We start from the raw sequence: 16,006 nt of genomic DNA, 5'->3' as shown, positions 1-16,006 counted from the left end.
CACAGTAACGACACATATCCTACAATGCATTCACATTGATAGAAGTGGATTGGTCAGGAAAAATTTCAGTACGCCAGTAAGATCCATCATGGAAAAATTGTTAAATAATATTTTGTTGCAAATCTTGAACAATACAATACGTATAAATTCCAAATATTTAATGAGATCACATGCGATAATTCCTAGTACCATAACGTGTTGTGTATATTACTTTTTTATCGCTACCTGAGCTGTTCAATATTCAACGATTTATTTTACATTTATTTTGATGCCAACTAATTTAAAAATAATTTTCTGGTCAATCTTCGGTTATCAGTCCACGCATGACACCACACATCATGTCGTAGCTGAATCTATTCTCATTGGAAACGCCTAAAAATCTTCATGCATCATCATGAGTCGACATAACGATAATTGCAGATCAATAAGTGTGCGCAGCATCAAAAAAATAAAAATCACTTGGATAAAAACAAACGTAGATTTTTGACTCAAATTATATGAAATTATTTAGATACAATGCAGTATTAGAAATTAAGTGTTAAGCGTTTATACTGCAATAATGCATCTGATACAAAAATTTTCAATCTGTCAAATGGAAAGTATTGTCGTTAACTTTTAAAATTCACTGAAGTAAGTTGCAGTTTGATGTAATTGCAATTTTAGTGTACAAAAAAAAATTGAAAGTCTTTTTTCAGATTTTGTATGAAAAGTAAAGGTCTCAAAAGTCTTTCATACTATTTATTATTATTAGGTTCAATCTCTATATAAAATGGTTTGTTTCAACATTTTTGATCTAATATGAATTTGACAGTGTTCTTAGAAGAATAAAAAATAATATATTCTTACTGAACTGCAGCTATCGATAGGAACTGAATTATTTTATTATCAAGTGTATAAGATTATTTTATATTACTTGGAGTTTGTATTTAAATAATGTTAGCTTATTTCTTTTATTATGAAAAATATTATGTAGTTCACACTTTCGGATAAAGTGGGTATCTTGTGAAAATAACTAAAAGTTTATGAAAATCAGCATTGTTACCGATCTTTGATGTAAAAATTGTATTGTATTTATGTATACTTAATTAGTATAAGACAAAAAATTGCCTGTGTAGCATTTGACTCAAAATCAAACTAAAAGAATACAACAAACACGTAAGTATATAAATGACATAGAAAATGTTTGTTTCAAAGTAACTACCTACCTAAAAAGCTTTCGTCAAAAGATAAAAATATAAACTTTGCTTAATAAAATTATCATCATTGTTAAGTTTAGTCTAATGCAATATAATATTCTTATTATTGAATGAGTTCTGTATTTAGTATAATCATTATCAATCAAATTGAATATCAGTGTTATATGAAACTATAAAAAAAACTATTTTTATTGTTAATCTTAGATTTATAAATTATTATTCTAAGGTTCAATGTCCTGTGTACCTTATAAATTCTATAGTTTGTAAGTAAAAAATGATTTCAATATTGTATGAATTTAAAAAAAGGTGAAAACGAATTACAATTTATAAATTCAATTTCTTTATTACAGTTTCGTTCCTTGATAAATAAGTATTACAGGCAAGAATTTTTAAAGTATTGCATGTTTGTACTATAGATATTATTCTTCTTTTCTTCTTTCGACCATGTCCGATCCTAATAGGATCATATGGGCCTCCACATAGTAGAGGTTTGTATTAACAGATTTTGTTTTTACGAGAAATGGATGTCAGCCACTTGCTCAACCTATTAAGTCCATACCCTGACAGACACAAATTGACAAACAATATTTACTTGCCAGACCCAGGATTCGAACCTGGGACCCACGGCGTTATAGTCCAACGCTTAAGCCGCGCGGCCACCTTGGGTGGGATATGATTATAGGTGATGAAATGCCCAATTCCACATTTTTTATAATTTTCAGAGATGTCAAAAATATTCGAAAATTCTACATGTCACTACTTAAATGTCTTTTTGACATTCAACAAATAAAAATATCAAAACATCTCTTAGTCGGCTCGCACATCAGAATTCGCCTCATGTGCCGCATGTCGAAATCGTAGATGTGACGTCATCATTAATGCACATAACAAACGTTGCCAAATGGAGCTTCGCAGATTGGTCGAATGCGACAGAAAAACAAATGCAACATGTCGAGGATCGACTCTTGTAGCAAGTTGGCGGGCGCGTGCGCCGAGATTGCGCAAAGCGCTCGTTGTGGATATAATATGTTGTACTAGCTAGACGTCAGTGGTCTAAGGTCATTCGACACACAACACATCAAAGTGAGACATCAAGACATCAAATAAACAAAAATGGCAGACAATGCTTCAACATTATAACTTAAGGTGACGCATCAGTGAAACGCCAAATAATTTCCAACTGTAGGCGCGACGAAATTTTGGACTCGCTGCCATTCACTGAGAGAATCTCGAGTGAGAAGCACGTCACTTTGCTGCGTGATGGCGACGGGTCAATTAATTCTAAAATCGTGTAAAGATGACTAAAAACGTTACCCATTTACTTTAAAAAGAAAACATGTCAATGAATATATTATTATTGTTACTAATAGAACAATAAACAGAACATAAAATGAACGTATGTTGGATTTATATGAAAAATAATATTTCGTTTGACAGGTGTCATTTGCACCCGCGACCCGCAGTCCGCGCATCGCCTAGCAACGATCTTTTTAGACCGTGCCTCAACTAATGCATGGCCTTAATCAAATATATTCGCCTTCTACTTAAATTTCTGAGATACCAACGTATAATAATCTCTGCTTCAGCGTTCGATGACATTTTGTGTAATGCGTCTGGCTGGGAGTGTATTATTATTTAGACGTTTCGAAATGTGAGTGTTGCAAGTGATGCTAGTGCGCGTTCGTCACGTGCAACAATGCTCCGAACTCAGTTGTGTCGAATGAGGCGAGTTTTGATATGAGAGCTGCCTTAGATCTATGGTTAGATAAAACCATTGTTATTACAGATGTTTGAATCAGTCATCATTTTATTTTATATTTCGATCTATTTCTTAGAAAAAAAATATTAGTCTTTAATGTCCAACAAATCACCTATTTTATTATATATTTACTTTGTTGTGTGTATTGTTTGTCATACTTTAAATATAAATGAATACCTCTGAATAATCAAAACGAATTGAAATGTGTACTTATTAACAAAACGATTTCGTTAAAAGATTGCTATGTCATTCAGTTTTAAAATAATTTCCTAGTCATTAACAAATCTCTGTAAAAATACTAAATAAAAGTTTGCACATGTAATGTTTAAATATTATAGCCAATCGAGTCAAAGAGATTGTATTTTCCAAGGAGCGATAATGTGAAACGAAGTTGAAGAGATACTGTACAGCTACAAAAAGCACCACATATATGCACTGTTGAAATAAACACATTATATACTTATTAATGTAAACATTTAATATTGTTTGATTTAAATTCTCTGTTTTCCCATTTCCTCATGACTTTTATAAGTCGGCTTTCCCAGTTACTCGTCAGTCCTCATATTACACTACTCTTAGGTAAATTAAATGTTCTTCAATTTTAAGAACAAAAATAATGATTTCCTTCCTGCAATGATTCTATGAAGACCACGTTAGATCCAAGATGGATCCAAGCCAAGTTTTTTTTTAGCGAACAACTAATTTGAACCATATTTAATTTCAAACAAAATATTATTATATTTTAAATTTTGATTTGTTGGTAAGTTCACGTGAGTCGGTAATATAGATTTCTTGGCAACGCAAGTAATTTCATTATTATACCGAAGATGGCGATAATATCATTTAAAATGTTGCTACTCGTATAGATTATAAAATCCTAATAAAAAATTCTAATTCACTGAACTAAATTTATTTTGGAAAATAAGCTCACTTTAAACAAAATTAGAATAATAATATTTTTTTCTATGCTAGAATACGTTAAAAATACGAATAATTTTGCTGTTACAATGGAGTATTTAATGATTTCTTATTAATCAGTGTTGTGTTGCCACAACTCCAAAATGTAATATTATTTTCATCTGAAGTTTGTAACGAAACGGTAAAAAACGCTGCGTGCCATTAAATTTCGTAGTCGTTTACGTTTTCGTTGGCCATTAATTACTGTAATTATTTCGAGAGACGCATCTTACAATATTGATATATTCCACCAATGCGCTTGCTAAACAAACCAAAATTTCATTTAAAACTTCACGTAGTGCATCAATAGAAGTATGCAGAAAGCCAATCCCTTATCTATTCCGAGTATGTGTCAAACCGGTATCCGTATATTTTTTAGTCTTGTTTATTAAAATGTCTGTGCAATTAATTGATGTGTGTTTTAAATTAAGTGAAAACAAGTTAGGTTCACAGTGAATTTGTGGATCTATTAAACGTCATTTAGTTTTTAATAGTGATGTTATTGATTTCTAGGCAGCCTCTGAATCATGCTAATGGATAATATTTGGAGGCTCACGGAGCCCTATAATGGAGACTGAATCTGTTCGATCGGAGCTAAGCGCTCGCTCTAGAAGGTCCCGGGGGCATAGAGATAGGCAGCATTCACACAGGAGTACCAGGTAAACTTGATTAACATTGTAAACAATACCTTCATAGAAAACGGGTAAAAACATTGACGTTTCATGACAACTTTGCACAAGAATTTCCTTGCTTTTACTTAATTAACGTTAGTTGTTTATAAAATAGTTTCCCACAGATCAACGATTATTCTTTTTTATGCAAGTGTCGTGTAGACCATTACTAATCGGGGGTAATATTATTAAACTCTTGACAGTTCTTTCCATCTTAATACTCAATGCTATAATTGCGTTAAAACGAAATTTTACTTCCCACAGGTGTACTTAATACTTTTTCACTAAGATTTTGTGAAAAAAAGCCTAATTTGTGTGTATCAAAGCCATTGAAGAACCTTTACTAACAAATGTATATATATATATGGGCTAGACGCTCATGCTTTACAACAAGCTTTCCTGCGCAAATCGGTTTGTATCGGGAAGCCCATGTGTATGGACGAGAAAATGGAAGCTAGTGCAAAGCGAAAAGCGGTGTAAAAGTCTATACCGCGCAGGCAAGTCGCTGCAGTCTAGCCAAGTGTGAAAGTGAAGTAAAAAAAAGGGGTCGTGAACTAATGTTTAAATTTGCTAATCATTTCACGTTGGGGATTCATTTGTAGCAAACATTATACATCCCTACTACTTATAAAAACTGTAAACATTTTAACACAATTTTAGATTCACTTAAATGATCAATTCCATTATGTACATAGAAAGGCAGCAAAAAATACCAAAATGTAATTATTTAGAATATTTGGTTCACCAATCACAAAATTGCATATTTCATAACATATATTACCGAAGCTATCAGAAATAAACAATGCTACCACGTTTCTATGTACTTACTAAATTAGCTAAGTAAATTATTATTACCCACGATGGCCGCGCGGCTTAAGTGTTGGCCTTTGGTGTCGTGGGTCCCAGATTCAAATCCTGGGTCTGGCAAGTACACATATTGTTTTTCAATTTGTGTATGAGCCAGAGTATGGACCTACTAGATTGAGCAAGTGGCTGACATCCATTTCTCGTAAAAAAACAAAATCTGTTATTACAAACCTCCACTCTCTGGAGGCCCATATGATCCTATTAGGATCGGACATGGTCGAAAAATTATTACCATGTCGATCCATATCGGGGCATAATATAGTTTTTTTTATGGGGAATAGTTCGGGTTCTTGCACAAGATCAAATATAATTTGAAAAAAAACAATATGCATTTTTACACATCTGGCCAACGTGGGTGCTAAATTACAAGCTATTAATTTTCTGCGGCTACACTGGCTTCCAATTCTACCACGCTAAAAACATTCCAGAAATGTCTTCAAGTGCCCTAATTCTAAAAGTTCATACTTACAGCTTACTCTAGTGTGGTCCAAGCTCTATGGAGTGTATTCTATTCCGCTAACTACTGCGAAGAATAAATGGCATTCGATGCCATGAATGGTCAAAAAAAATCTATATTATTCTGAATGCTGCATTATTTTGACACAGTCAATCATAAGTTTTTGTTTTTTTATTGTCATGAGTACAGTCACAATAAAGCATAGCAATTTAAAGAATTCCTTTTGGAAAACCCTGATATTTTAAAATTTAAATTCTTACGAGAGTTTTTTTATTTTTCAGAAGTAGCAAATCTTCTCGGAACAAAGATTCAGACGATGCAATGGCGCCATTCCAAACAAGTGTAAACATAAACCCGGAGACAGGCCGCGATGGTCAGGAGGTCATCGAGGTCCAAATCCTTCCCCAGGACGACAACTGGGGAGAGAATACGACCGCCGTCACCGGCAACACCTCCGATAACTCGCAATCCCTTGAAGATGTCAGTGTCTGGCCGCCCGACGAAGGAGAGGGAGTCACGTACTTCTGCCGAAGACATTTTACCACGGCAATAACGCTATTGCTTTGTTTTGTCGCTTTCATCAGTCCGATTGTAATGGTTTTACTGCCGAAATTTGGCGTATTGGGCTCGTCAGATACGTCAATATTGGGCATTCGAGAACGGGAGGCTTTAGCGGCGTGCGGGGCGGAATGTCGCGGAGCTTTAGCTGGATTAGCATGTCGATTGGCAGCTCTGGGCGCCGGCGGTTGGGCCTTACTTCTTAGGCCGCCTTCTGCTAGACTTCCTCGAGCCCCTTTCGCCCGTCTAGCCTTATTGGCGCTGTTAGCATTGTGCACTTTCACACATTGGTTGTTTTACCTGGCGGCAGCTGAAGGAGAAGAATACGGAGGGGAATACCGTTCTCACGTCAGCGCCGCAGGAGCGTTAGCCGACACTTTATTATGTGTGTTGGTTGCTGCGGCTTTAGTTGGTGAAGTCCGACCTCTGAGACCAGTGTACTGCATCAAAGTGACAAGATCTCCAGATGGCGCGAGTCGGTCTTTCAGCTTGGGACACTTGAGCGTGCAGGGGGCGGCCGCTGCCCTGTTGGCTCGTTATTATTCCGAGTTTCCTGTTTACAATCCATACTTGGAGAAGATCCCTCTTTCGAAATCGCAGCGAAAGGCGCAGTCCAGTTTCAAGTTCTACGATGTGGACGGCGCTAATGGAAATTCCATGCAGTCAGGGCAGTCGAGGTGAGTAAATCAAATCCCTTCTAAACTTTCAAACAGCGTCTTATCTTCTTCCGTGTAGAAACACTAAGAAACTTTAATTAATCTTGATCTGTTTTATATTTACCATACGTTGATAATTAGACTTCTGTGAAATACTTAGTACAAAACTTCACACTATCAATTAAAATTTTAATTGAATTTCCATCAAGTACCTACGCTGAGAGTGTTTCACATGGTTGACTCCAGTCACCAACGATCGCTCATATGTTGCCGTGCTGTCAACTTTGATTGGTCATCAAGTCTGTATGGAGGGAAACATATTATATTGATTATGATTTTTCAAACTAGTTACTATAGCTTTATCATTATACTATGGCTGCAGACATTTTACCGGCAATCTGCAGTTCCACAGATACCCCTACACTTTCAGGTATATTGAACCGCTCCCGACCCTGAAGTCTTTACCATTGCAGCCAAGAAATGATGGTTCTAGAATGTATGACATAGTTAGCTATTTTTGTCATTGGCTTTACAAAACGATGTTGATCTTGGCCGTTTCACAAAAGGTATCGTAACAGATGATTTTTTACGAGAAAAGAATATTAGCCGCTCGCTCAACCTATTAGGTCCATGCTCTGGATCTAAACACATTGAAAAACAACATGTGAATTCATTAGACCCAGGATTTGAATCCAAGACACGACTTACAAAGCGGATATGTTACCACTCAACTATTGCTGGTTCATTTAGTTACCGCGCTAATTGAAATACTAAATTTTCTCTCTTAATTATCTTAATTACATTATTCTTTGTTCAACAGGGCTGTTCTGACAGCTTCGGCCCGCCGCCGGGACTCAGCACATAATGAACGATTCTACGAGGAGCACGAATATGAAAGGCGTGTCAGGAAGAGACGGGCGCGACTTTTGACAGCCGCCGAGGAAGCCTTCGCACATGTAAAACGGGTCAGAAACTGCGGTGATGCCAACAACGGCGCAAGACCTTTAGAATCGCACGAAGCGGCTCAGGCTGTATTCCCATCTCTGGCCAGAGCCTTACAGAAGTATCTCCGAGTCACCAGACAGCAGCCGAGACATTCCGTCGATTCCATTCTTGGCCACTTGGCCAGATGCCTCGCTAGAGATTTATCCCCAAGAGCCTTCCTGGAACCGTTTTTGGGCCGCACTGTGGCTTTACCGCAAGGCAGAGGTCCACAGTCATGGGCGTTGGAAAGCGCCGCGGCCCCTACCTCTCCCTTACGCGATGGTCACATATTCCAGTTGCGTCAAGGCGACGTGTGCTTACTTTGCTGCGTGCGTCGTCTGCCTCAGCTGACCATTTCCGAGGAGCTGCCGGACCCGGCTACGGAAAGGTTCGTACTGCGGCTCAATTCGGAGACATCCGTCTGACCCGCGGTTCCGCCCGCTCCCCCCCACCGCCTCGTCTGATGGATAAAGTCAAATTGCGGCGACTGTTGTGAATCCGGGCTCAAAATTTGCAATTATCAGACTGAAAATTAATAAAATATGGTATTCGACGCTCATCCGCACAATAATACAGTTTTGTTTGATACAATACTTGTTCGATAAATGATATCATTGCATTGTACTTAACAGACTATAGCGGTGTTTCCCATGGTATGCGTACTCGTGATGGTATGCAAAAAGTGTGAACGTAGTTTGGTTATGCAGTTGAACTTTTATTTTTGCAAAAATTTGACTTCATGCCAACCATACTATAATTATAACAATAATTGCATTCCAAGTACTTGCTATAATTAGTGCCCATACGCACTTGCGGCAGGCCGCCTATCGTTTTTTGTATGCAAAGTGCGATATGCGGCAGGCCGCTGCGGTTAGCCGGCATACAAAAAACGATAGGCGGCCTGCCGCAAGTGCGTATGGGCACTTATGGTAATTGTCATATGAGTATTAGTAGATATACTATATTACGTATATTGACTTTAGCATTAGTATTGTTTTTTGAACTGTATAGTTCTCATACTATACTTTTAGTATGCGTACTTGTACGCGTAGTAAAGTCCTATATATGTGTATAGAAAAGTAGTCAAAAAGACCATAATTTTCATATGAAAGAAAATCAACAATGAATATTGAAAAAATTACATTTGACATGAAAACAAGGTGTACTAGCATATTGTAAGCTTGGGAAACACTGGACTATAGTATAAAAATAGGATAACACTGTTGAGAACCGCCATATATTGATCTAAGTAAAATTCAGCCCGCGTTGAACCTTACAAGACAATCTGTTCATAATGTTTAATCGACCTGGTACTGTCGAATCATTATTACAAAACATAGAGACAATTCCCTACTAAGCATTCTCTACTGCAAGTTGATGCGGATACTAGGTCGGTTTGGAAGTTGGATGATGTGCACATCTGGCATAACCAAATCGCCATGTCAACAATTTGCTGCAACTTTTTGTCTTGCCCTTCAATAAATAACCCACAGTAAATAATTAATAACAATGTATAGCCCGTTTGTAACGCACTGCCATTTTGAATTCCAAAAGGTTTATCGGTGTTATCAATAGTGTTACAGAAATAGCCGTGTTTTTTAACTTTTGGAATTGTTTTTTAAAACGTTATTAAATCCATGTATCTAAAATGCATTTAGAGAAGACTGAAATATGAAATATACTCAATATTATAATTTCCGTTGTTTTTAATAATAGGCGTTGTGATTTTTTTTATCAAATCCAAGTCGGTGTAATTCATGCCTATAAGTAACGTATTCATTTTCATCCTTTCATCTTTCTATAGGTAAACTATTCATCGAATATAAAAAATGACCGCATAATCAATGTTTTGCTGTATGATTTAAATTCATTATTTGCTAGAAGAAAAGTTGAATATGTATGTATTATTTTTACCCGAACTATTAGTCTATTTAAAATCGTTTGTACTAATTGGCGTTCAGTATGTAACTGACTTAGAAATCTGTATTTTTCATATCATAAAATAACTAATGTGTGAATCTAAATGTTGTACTATTTAATTTAGGTTAGTTACTAGGGATTTGTAAATATTTTTGATGAACTATAAACAAAAGCACAATTATTTGTGAACTCTGTTAACTACATTGTTTCTATTTTTTGTTAGAACAATTAGAATTAACTTTACTCAAATGTACCGAATGATTTGAATTTAATATGTAGGTAAAATAGAAGGACTTTGTTTTTTAAAAAAATTAACTTACAGTGCCACAAACTTATGGCAAGAATGGATGGGGGAGTCACACTCAAAAATTACCCAATCAAGACTCGCAACTGGACAGAATCTGGCATTCGAATAATATGGCGTCCGTATATTATGGTAGTTTGTAGTTCCATTTTGACCGTTCTTCAGATAAGTTTGTAGGACTGTACATAGTTTGGTGGTTATTAAGCTTGCCAATTATTGCAACTTGCCTTTGCCGTTGATTAACCAAGTAGTTACTTACTTTCAATTTACAAATGTTGAACCCTAAATCCAGTGACCTAAATATTTTTACGTAATATACGAAATTAATAATACTCATTCTCAGTTTAAAGGTTGTGCGATTAGGAAGTGATTTTTATTTTTTTGTTTTGTTCTTCGAAATGTCCAAATTTTAATAAAATTATCAATTTATTTTCATTCAGTATTTTTGTATCACACAAATGAAAATTAATTTTTTATTCGAATAGTTATTAAAATACTGGTTTCTGCTCCAAGGCGGAGCATATAGTGTTCTCTTACAAGAAATGGTTGATGGCCATTGGGTCCGTACTCTGGATTATGTACTTAAGGAATTTTGATTCTCTACGTTTTTTAATCGTTTATAAAATATTTTACAATTTTATATAATGTACATATTATGTTATCAGTATTTTAGCCGTTTATACTCTATATACACATTTTTGTCATCAATGCATTTATTTTTTTATAATTCTTATATTATTATTTTCCATATAATGGAAAGATTTTTATTGTTTTACCATTCCATTTTTTTTTTAATTTGTCTCTTCGGGCAGCTTTATAATAATTTATTTATTATTTTCTTTTACGATAATTTTATATTAAACGAATGTTTGTACCTACTATTGGAAATAATTTTAAAATTTAGTGTGAATGTTCGATACATATTTTACAAAGATTTCATATAGGCTAATTTTAAATTAATTTGGTGCATATCAATGTAAAGTAAATGTTCTTAAATATAATAAGATAATGGTTTACCTTTTACATCACCATAATATAATAATTATCATTTGTTTTAAAAAATGATAGAATCGTGGACGCTTTTTTATAATATTAAGTTAAAGTAATCCCACGTAGTGATAAAATATTTTTTACAAAATATTCATACACGATAAAAACAGCTGTAGAAAGAACATACTCAGTGCTACGTTAAATACTATTCTAGTTTTAAGTATACCTAAAAGTAAATTAATTTGTATAAATAAATGGCATAGTGTCCAGATTGTGAATAAAATTGTAATTTGACATCTGGATATATTGTCTCACTAATGTGAAATAAAATAAATGTAGGAGCGTAATTTAGAATAAAAATAATCACTATTCATTAAGTAGTTATTGATTATTTGAATTGCAATATTAATAATATGTAAAAAACTTAAGTGGCTTTTGTGAAGTTGTTTTATACATTTATTCAAAATGAAACTATCCATGACTGTTTATTTAGTGTTTCAATGCATTCGTTTTTTTATTGCAATATGCCAACTGTTTAATTTAAAGCCAGCTAACATACAAACATAACGGCAATTTAACTGAACAACCACATGTGAGTGTGTGTGAATTGACTAAGTGTTATATGCCTTACTCGTGCATGCTTACTTGGTTTTTTCTTTGATGGGATAATTCAAGTGTAAACTGGCACTTCGACTATGGCCGTTGTGTATAATTGTGTTTGTAGCCAGCTTTAATCCTTTCCATGCGGACAGCAAACCTATTGTACACTAATTAATTGACCATTCAATATAATTAGCATGTTATTTAAATGCGGTAATTAAATGCTCCACGGTCAACAAGTTAAATAGAGCTTTTTTTTAATAAATTTGTACACAAAAATTTAATAGCGGATTCGAATGTCATTTTCCTAATAATTGTGGTAATTATTACACGAGATATGGCAACTGTGAAAAGTGTGATAGATGATATTATGTGTCTGTGTAACAGCTAATGAAATTCTGAGAATAAGAAATTATTCTCATAATCTTATCTGTTATTAGATCTGTGATGAAATTAATAGCTAACTATCAAAAGTAGTTTTCCAAATTATTTAATTTGGTCCCATTGAGATTTAAATACTAAAGTAAATATTCATTCTCGAAATGAAAAACTCACTTGAAAAAACATGTATTTACAAATGTTGCAAATTTGCTCATATAAATAAATGCCTAATATATTTTTTTTGCATATTCCTTTATCATTAATCAAGAGTAATAAATAAATATCTTTCCATTTTAGCAATGGTTAATTTGTAATTATCAGTCTTTACAAAACAAAATATAGTGATTTGTGTATTTTCAATGAAGACAATACAATCTTTGACATCAATAACTGGCAACATTTTGTATAAATAAAAGTAAGGTGTGGTTGCCTACTTAGTTAAATAAAGTGACTTCACCGAAAGCCCAGCAATAAGGCACGAAAGAGTTGGAATGGGGGAGAGAGAAGACAGCACTTACGACTCATCTTACTTTTAAATGAATATTACTGACACTTACAGTATGATAGCTTTTGTATGTAACACTTACGTCATGGATAGCCTGTTATTGTTTTGAATAATTGCATATAGCATTTTTTATCTTGAAGTGTGCCTGTATTTTATATTCGATGTGCTGTTTACGCATATGCTAGTTCAGTGCCTCAAAAATAAACTAAATACGACACTGCACAATTGACGAGTCTCAAATCAATTCAAAGATGTTCGTATCGACTTAATAATAATTAATTATTAACCACGACGAAGGTTTAGCTCTAATGAATAATATATTTATTTAGAAAGAACGTATTCCAAAGTTTATATTCTAACTTAAGGCAGTTAGATGGTAGCTTTTTTATATTGCGTATTTATAAAAATAAAACATACCTGAAAACGATTACCTTGTTTTATTTATCTACATACTCCTAATTTTCAAAAGGCTTTTAATACATGAGTAATATATGACTCATGTTTTACATTTTAACTCCTCCGCCGACACCCGCCACATTCGATGCTTGTTTCAATGTGACTGACTTGGCAGGGACAGAGCTCATGGTTGTACAGTTGCCTGAATGATCAGTAGTGTCATCTCTTAACTACAAGTGCATTCAACTTTATCTAATTTTAGAATAACTGAAGATGGTAACACTGTCAATTCTTGGTCATTATTACCAGCCGTGTGACAGATCAGGGTGTTTACTGGCTTCCTCCAACAACTCTACCTGTCCCTATATCTTCTTTTTATATAATATTGACACTTCCTTCGTCTCTGGGTATGGGGAATGTACAGCGTGGTTGACGCCAAACAATCACCACACACAGGACTCTGGTAGACCCGATGGTATTCAGCACTGATGTTGGTGCGCTGGTGGTCTAGGCGTGTAACAGATGTTGTCGTACGCGACCAACTTCCACCCTCGGGACTAGCTCAGTAGATGTTAACTTTGAGGGTCATCAAAGGAAGCTGGGTTTGGTAGAGCATGTCAGTGGGGTTACTCGACAGTACAGTGAAGTCAGAGGCAGTTGTGGTTGATGATGATGATGATAGTTGATCGATATTGAAACACTCGTTGAAGACACAAAAGTTCCATTTATTAATCATAAATCACCAAAAGTTCACAATTAACAGCATACACTTGAAGTTCAGGTAAACAATGTTAAAGACACAGATATCTATGAGCAGGGTCACTATTAGTAAGGTCCTGTATAGTTCAAGAGTATTGGTCACACGTTATAATATGGTGGTAGAAAAATTAAATTGAAATAATTATAAATGAAATCAAAAATAATTAATTTCTGTCGAAAGTCTGGTCACCCGACTCGATGCAAAAGTCAGGAGTATTAAACTAGTGAGATTTCACATTAAAGTTTGTCACTAAATTACTGACGACGAAATGTTCCGAACTCACGGAGTCACTTCAACTGTGATGGCACATTTGTTCAAAGTCTGTTGAAAATAGAAAACAATAATTGTTTTCTATTATTTTTATTATTACTTTCAATTATTGTCCGTAATGAAATCGCGTTCTACCTAAGTAGATGTACTACCAGGTAGTCAGTAGCGGAGAGGTCGCACTCAAAAAGTAAATTAAAAAAAAAAAAAATATTTAAAAAAGAAAAAATTGTTTTTAAGATTTGAATTTAAGAGTCCGGCCCCGCACTGTATTTTATTCGTTGATGTTAAAGTCAATACGAGATTATTTTCTGATTCGGTGTCCGGTAAGGCGCCAGCCAAAACAGGTAAAGATTGTGGACCACTGGTTCGAGCGTCGTTAAGTGTGTACGATAGCAGTAGCGGGCGCGGCCCGCCTAAACATGTTAGTTTTTTTTGAACCCCGCGGATCGCGGCAAGTACTCTACGTACTCGTTTAATTGCGTCATCGATTTCTGAGAGTGGCGTCTCTAAATCGGTATCAAAATCCATCCCTGTATATGGCGCCGCTGCACTGGCCAAGGTTCTATCTATCCCCCTTTGACCTTCCCGAGAACTAGTTCCGTCACCGTCTTTTTCCACCCCATTGGCCCAATTCAGCCCTTACGTCCGTCCAATCAGGGCTTGGCCGGAATCAATTCAAATTCACGAGCGACGGGCGACGTCGATCAACTTTCATATGAGGATATGTAAATGGGCGCGCTGAAATCTGCGGCTTTATTAATTATACTGGTCTGCATGAAACAGCGCGGTTTTTATGTTGATAGGGGTCGTTCATCTTTTCATGACAGTACAGCTAGGTATCGTAATTCAATATTAATTAAGCACGCGTAGTATTACGTCCGGTTCGATTGATCGGCGTTCGTTACACGCCAAGTGTAACAACTATTATATATACGAGGGTGGGTCAATAAGTCCTTAGAAAAGCCGACAGGTGGCGCGACTAGTACTGTAAGCGGTTTGTTTTCATGCAGCGGCACTACCGATTCAGTATGCTGCGAAGTTTCAATCAGATTGGTCGGGTTGTTGTGTGTTTCTCGTACATTTAAAAAAAAAAATTGCTTGTGGAAAATGGAGAAAATTGAGGTTAGAGCTGTTATTAAACATTTTAATATAAAAGGGTTAACAGCAAAGGAAATAAAAAATGAGTTGGATTTAGTTCACGGCATATCTGCTCCTTCACTTGCAACTATTTATAACTGGTTAAATGAATTTAAACGTGGTCGTACATCAACAAAGGATGAACCACGCTCAGGACGTCCTGTAGAGGTGACTACACCAGAAATGATCAATAAAATCCACGATATGGTATTAAGTGACAGAAGATTAAAGTTGAGTGAGATAATTGAGGTTACAGGGATCTCAAAAGGTAGCGTCATTTCTATTTTACATGACAAATTGGGCATGAAAAATATTTCTGCAAGATGGGTGCCGCGTTTGCTCACAGTCGACAATAAACGCAATAGGGTGGTGGCCTCTAAAGCCCTGTTGTCGCTCATGCAACACAATCCGGATGAATTTTTTCGTCGCTTTGTGACTGTAGATGAAACATGGATACACCACTATACTCCCGAGACGAAAGAACAGTCAAAGCAGTGGATTGCGAAGGCAAACCATGTCCAAAGAAGGCGAAAACCGTAAAATCAGCTGGTAAGGTTATGGCTACTGTATTTTGGGATGCACGTGAAATTATTTTCGTTGACTATTTGGAAAAAGGAAAAAAAATAACAGGGGATTAT

At 35.4% G+C, this 16,006-nt stretch overlaps 1 protein-coding gene across 1 annotated transcript; it reads left to right on the top strand.

Annotated features, from left to right (window-relative positions):
• Positions 1–4,043: 4,043 nt before the first annotated feature.
• On the top strand, positions 4,044–9,213 carry Vang (Strabismus domain-containing protein Vang). The gene is made up of 5 exons (XM_085941804.1): positions 4,044–4,257; positions 4,426–4,571; positions 6,189–7,142; positions 7,942–8,764; positions 9,017–9,213. Exons 2-4 carry the CDS (start codon positions 4,480–4,482, stop codon positions 8,528–8,530), a joined length of 1,635 nt encoding a protein of 544 aa, XP_085797930.1. The 5' UTR covers positions 4,044–4,257; positions 4,426–4,479; the 3' UTR covers positions 8,531–8,764; positions 9,017–9,213.
• The last annotated feature ends 6,793 nt before the right edge of the window (positions 9,214–16,006 follow it).

The sequence above is a fragment of the Rhyacophila brunnea genome, unplaced genomic scaffold (genome assembly GCF_057557595.1).
Source record: "Rhyacophila brunnea isolate RB1 unplaced genomic scaffold, BYU_Rbru_1.0 scaffold_14, whole genome shotgun sequence".
Classification (NCBI taxonomy): domain Eukaryota; kingdom Metazoa; phylum Arthropoda; class Insecta; order Trichoptera; family Rhyacophilidae; genus Rhyacophila; species Rhyacophila brunnea.
Note: the sequence above shows the minus strand (reverse complement) of the source record. Positions and strands in the feature narration are given on the sequence as shown.